This window comes from Nerophis ophidion, linkage group LG12, assembly GCF_033978795.1.
Source record: "Nerophis ophidion isolate RoL-2023_Sa linkage group LG12, RoL_Noph_v1.0, whole genome shotgun sequence".
NCBI lineage: Eukaryota > Metazoa > Chordata > Actinopteri > Syngnathiformes > Syngnathidae > Nerophis > Nerophis ophidion.
Genome location: NC_084622.1, coordinates 38,777,811 through 38,783,810, shown reverse-complemented (window position 1 = coordinate 38,783,810; position 6,000 = coordinate 38,777,811). Strand labels below are relative to the sequence as shown.

Below are 6,000 nucleotides of genomic sequence, written 5' to 3'. Positions count from 1 at the left end.
ATGTCTCTCATAAGGATTGTTCAGTTCCCCTTTAAAGGGAAGTCCAGTGTGTCACTACGTACAGAAGTTAAAGTTAAAGTACCAATGATTGTCACACACACACGAGGTGTGGTGAATTTTTCCTCCGCACTCAACCCATCACCCGTGATCACCCCCTGGGAGGTGAGAGGAGCAGTGAGCAGCAGCGGTGGCAGTGCCCAGAAATCATTTTGGTGATTTAACCCCAAATTCCAACCCTTGATGCTGAGTGTCAAGCAGGTAGGTAATGGGTCCCATTGTTATAGTCTTTGGTATGACTTGGCCGGTATTTGAACTCACGACTTACCGGTCTCAGAACAGACGCTCTAACCACTCTAACCGTGATCGTTTGTTCAAATTATACCAAAGACTATAAAAATGGGACCAAGTACCTACCTGCTTGGCACTCAGCATCAAGGGCTGGAATTGGAGGTTAAATCAGAAAAATTATTCCCGGGCGTGGCCACAAATGCTGCTCACTGCTCCCCTCACCTCCCAGGGGTTGAGGGTTATTGGTCAAATGCAGAGGATAATCTCACCACATCTAGTGAGTGTGTGACAATACTTTAAATTTAACTTGTAAGTAAGCAGGGATGGTCTGCAGTGTTTCCCCATGACCCTGATTAGGATTTTCAAAAGGAAATGGATGGAAAGTAAAAGTTTAAAGGCCTACTGAAACCCACTACTACCGACCACGCAGTCTGATAGTTTATATATCAATGATGAAATATTAACATTGCAACACATGCCAATACGTTTACTAAATTGCAATTTTAAATTTCTCGCGGAGTTTATTGTTTAAAACGTCGCGGAATGATAACGCAAGCGCGTGACGTCACAGACTGTAAGGAAATATTAGCGCTGCACGACTCGCGGCTAAAAGTCGTCTGCTTTAACCGCATAATTACACAGTATTTTGGACATCTGTGTTGCTGAATCTTTTGCAATTTGTTCAATTAATAATGGAGAAGTCAAAGTAAAAAGATGGAGTTGGGAAGCTTTAGCCTTTAGCCACACAAACACACGGTGATTCCTTGTTTAAAATTCCCGGAGGGGAAACTTTGCTATGGATCACAGCGGTCAAGCGAACATGGATCCCGACCAAATGTCAACCAGCAGTTTTCGGTGAGAAAATTGTGGTAAAAAGTCGCCTCTTACCGGAGATAAGCTGAGCTTGCGTCGTCCATACAGCTGCCGTCGACTTCCCTCAGACACTGGCCTCAAGACACCCGTGGACACACACCTCCGACTATCAGGTACTATTTAACTCACTAAAACACTAGCAACACAATAGAAAGATAAGGGATTTCCCAGAATTATCCTAGTAAATGTGTCTAAAAACATCTGAATCCGTACCAATGCAATCGCCTTTTTTTTTTACTTGATTTTTGTTTTTTCTAGTCCTTCGCTATCAATATCCTCAAACACAAATCTTTCATCCTCGCTCAAATTAATGGGGAAATTGTCGTTTTCTCTGTCCGAATAGCTCTTGCTGCTGGTGGCTCCCATTCAAAACAATGTGAATATGTGTGGAGCCCTGCAAGTCGTGACATCACGCGCACATACTTCTGGTAAAGGCAGGGCTTTTCTATTAGCGACCAAAAGTTGCGAACTTTATCGTCGATATTCTCTACTAAATCCTTTCAGCAAAAATATGGCAATATCGCGAAATGATCAAGTATGACACAGAGAATGGACCTGCTATTCCCGTTTAAATAAGAAAATCTCATTTTCAGTAGGCCTTTAAAAATCACAACAAATGAAATTATAAAGTATTTTATGAGATTACATCCCACATGTAACCAGCTAATGTTAATTCAGCTTTAACATGTCTTTATTACACGTTTGTTTACTAACTGGATATGGCTTTGATTTACACACGTAATTCACAATGCACGTTTGAGAGGTTCTACGCTAAACAATTGTGAATTGATTGATTGATTGAAACTTTTATTCGTAGATTGCACAGTCAGTACAGTACATATTTCGTACAATTGACCACTAGATGGTAACACCCTAATAAGTTTTTCAACTTGTTTAAGTCGGGGTCCACGTTAATCAATCCATGGTACTTAAAATGTGAGCATTGGGGGACTCCGGTGAAAATTTGAGTCAAGTCATGCAGGTAAAGAGCCCGCTTGCACTCCCAACAGGTATAAAAGAAAGTGCATCTCTATATTCCTTTAAAACTGCTCTAAAACAACACCTCCAGGTACCCCTCTATTCACATCCCATCTTCCCGGATTATAAATAACCTAATGTAAATAATCAAATGTACTTCTAATGTATATACTTGTTCTTATGCTATCTGAACTCACTATGTTCTCTGCTGGCTGTACATATCCTACCAAGTAAGACCTACACCAGGGGTCACCAACCTTTTTGAAACCAAGAGCAACTTCTTGGGTACTGATTAATGCGAAGGTCTACCAGTTTGATACACACTTAAATAAATTGCCAGAAATCAATCAATCAATCAATCAATCAATCAATGTTTACTTATATAGCCCTAAATAAATGACAAATGGGTTGTACTTGTATAGCGCTTTTCTACCTTCAAGGTACTCAAAGCGCTTTGACACTACTTCCACATTTACCGATTCACACACACATTCACACACTGATGGAGGGAGCTGCCATGCAAGGCGCCAACCAGCACCCATCAGGAGCAAGGGTGAAGTGTCTTGCTCAGGACACAACAGACGTGACGAGGTTGGTTCTAGGTGGGATTTGAACCAGTCACCCTCGGGTTGCGCACGGCCACTCTCCCACTGCGCCACGCCGTCCCTAGTGGCGTGACTAGGGAATCACTAGTGTCTCAAATCACTAGTGTCTCAAATGGCTGCACAAACCACAACACAAACCACTACGACATCCTCGGCAAATGCCAATTTGCTCAGTTTACCTTTAATATATATATATATATATATATATATATATATATATATATATATATATCCATCCATCCATTTTCTACCGCTTATTCCCTTTTGGGGTCGCGGGGGGCATATATATATATATATATATATATATATATATATATATATATATATATATATATATATATATATATACATATTAAAAGTAAAGGTATATATATATATTTATATATATATATTAAAATGGGTATTTCTGTCATTCCGTCGTACATTTTTTTTCCTTTTGCGGAAGGTTTTTTGTGGAGAATAAATGATGAAAAAACCACTTAATAGAACAGTTTGAAGGAGGGGAAAACAGGAAAAAAATTTAAATAAAATTTTGAAACATCGTTTATCTTCAATTTCGACTCTTTAAAATTCAAAATTCACCCGAAAAAAAGAAGAGAAAAACCAGCTAATTTGAATCTTTCTGAAAAAATTTTAAAAAAGAATTTATGGAACATCATTAGTAATTTTTCCTGAGTAAGATTAATTTTAGAATTTTGATGACATGTTTTAAATAGGTTAAAATCCAATCTGCACTTTGTTAGAATATATAACAAATTGGACCAAGCTATATTTCTAACAAAGACAAATCATTATGTCTTCTAGATTTTCCAGAACAAAAATGTTTAAAGAAATTCAAAAGACTTTGAAATATGATTTAAATTTGATTCTAAAGATGATCTAGATTTGCCAGAATATTTTTTTTTTATTTTAATCATAATACGTTTGAAGAAATATTTCATAAATATTCTACATCAAAAAAGCAGAAGCTAAAATTAAGAATTAAATTAAAATGTATTTATTATTCTTTACAATAAAAAAAATGTATTTACTTGAACATTGATTTCAATTGTCAGGAAAGAAGAGGAAGGAATTGAAAAAGTAAAAAGGTACATGTGTTTAAAAATCCTAAAATCATTTTTAAGGTTGTATTTTTTCTCTAAAATTGTCTTTCTGAAAGTTTTAAGAAGCAAAGTAAAAAAAGAAATGAATTTATTTAAACAAGTGAAGACCAAGTCTTTAAAATATCTTCTTGGATTTTCAAATTCTTTTTGAGTTTTGTCTCTCTTAGAATTAAAAAATGTCGAGCAAAGCGAGACCAGCTTGCTAGTAAATAATCAAAATTAAAAAAATAGAGGCAGCTCACTGGTAAGTGCTGCTATTTGAGCTATTTTTCAGAACAGGCCAGGGGGGTTCTCATCTGGTCCTTACGGGCTAACTGCGGGCACCAAGTTGGTGACCCCTGACCTACACTGTTTCAATGTCCATTTCTCTGTTGATGCAATTGTTGATGACTGAAGTACTGATATCAATCAATCAATCAATCAATGTTTACTTATATAGCCCTAAATCACTAGTGTCTCAAAGGGCTGCACAAACCACCACGACATCCTCGGTAGGCCCACATAAGGGCAAGGAAAACTCACACCCAGTGGGACATCGGTGACAATGATGACTATGAGAACCTTAGAGAGGAGGAAAGCAATGGATGTCGAGCGGGTCTAACATGATACTGTGAAAGTTCAATCCATAATGGATCCAACACAGTCGCGAGAGTCCAGTCCAAAGCGGATCCAACACAGCAGCGAGAGTCCCGTTCACAGCGGAGCCAGCAGGAAACCATCCCAAGCGGAGGCGGATCAGCAGCGCAGAGATGTCCCCAGCCGATACACAGGCAAGCAGTACATGGCCACCGGATCGGACCGGACCCCCTCCACAAGGGAGAGTGGGATCGGACCGGACCCCCTCCACAAGGGAGAGTGGGACCAAAGCTCCTCATCCCACCCCCCGGATTGTAAATAATGTAAATAATTCAATATATATACTATGATGATTAACCTGTGTGATGACTGTGTTATGCTGATAGATTTGTACCATGAATTGATTAACGTGGACCCCGACTTAAACAAGTTGAAAAACTTATTCGGGTGTTACCATTTAGTGGTCAATTGTACGGAATATGTACTGAAATGTGCAATCTACTAATAAAAGTATCAATAAATCAATCAATCTGTCTTCTCCGGCATTCCTTATATGGTAATGTAGTGTGGCCGGTGCCTTGGTTGTCATTGGCTACATCATCATTGTGCGCCGCACACACGGAAGTGTCTTTACCAGAAGATGTTTAGTGGAAGTTTTCGGCGTATTTAAGTAGTTTTTGTGAATACCATAGGATACAAAAAAAATATTAATACAACAGCGAACTGTGGAACAACGCGAAGATGAGTGCGACAAAAGAGAAGGTAAAAATGTGGTTTCGCATCACATTCGTGACTGTGAGCTGGCGTTAAATTATTTTGACCGCCGCTTCTTTCCAGGACCCTGCAGCCTGGAGGGAAGAGGGGAACATTCTTTTCAAGGCCGGGGATCCCCAGGGTGCTGTGTGTTGTTACACCAAAGCACTGAAGCTAAGTGACGACCGACGAGAGAGTGCGGTTCTTTATCGCAACCGCTCTGCATGCTACTTGAAACTGGAGGACTACAGCAAAGCAGAGGCTGACGCTTCCAAATGTAATAATTCTGCTTTTTTTAATGTATTGGTAATGATAGACAAATACTACATGACACATATACAGTGAAATAACTTTCCCTAATGAGGTACCAAAATTTGTTTTTATGTAAATGCAGATACTAAGTTAAAAAATGTGTGTTAAAACAGTGTTTTTCAACCACTGTGTCGCGGCATTAGTGTGCCGTGAGAGATTGTGTATTTTCACCTATTTGGGTGAAAAATATTTTTTGCAAACCAGTAATTATAGTTTGCAAATTATGTGTTGTTGTTGAGTGTCGTGCTTTCGAGAGCTTGGCAGTGACCGTGTAATACTCTTCCATATCAGTAGGTGGCAGCCGGTAGCTAATTGCTTTGTAGATGTCAGGAACAGCGGGAGGCAGTGTTCAGGTAAAAAGGTGTTTAATGCTTAAACCAAAAATAAACAAAATACGAGTGCCCCTTAAGAAAAGGCATTGAAGCTAAGGGAAGGCTATGCAGAACAAAACTAAAACTGAACTGGCTACGAAGTAAACAAAAATTGAATGCTGGACGACAGCAAAGACTTAC

At 38.9% G+C, this 6,000-nt stretch overlaps 1 protein-coding gene across 1 annotated transcript in view; it reads left to right on the top strand.

Moving 5' to 3' along the window:
* The first annotated feature begins 5,024 nt into the window (after positions 1-5,024).
* unc45a (unc-45 myosin chaperone A) overlaps positions 5,025-6,000 on the top strand; it is a 12,541-nt gene continuing 11,565 nt past the window's right edge. The window contains exons 1-2 of the mRNA XM_061917545.1: positions 5,025-5,185; positions 5,261-5,453. Coding sequence (XP_061773529.1) covers positions 5,165-5,185; positions 5,261-5,453 — 214 coding nt within the window. The 5' untranslated portion in view covers positions 5,025-5,164. The remainder of the gene's footprint in view (positions 5,186-5,260; positions 5,454-6,000) is intronic.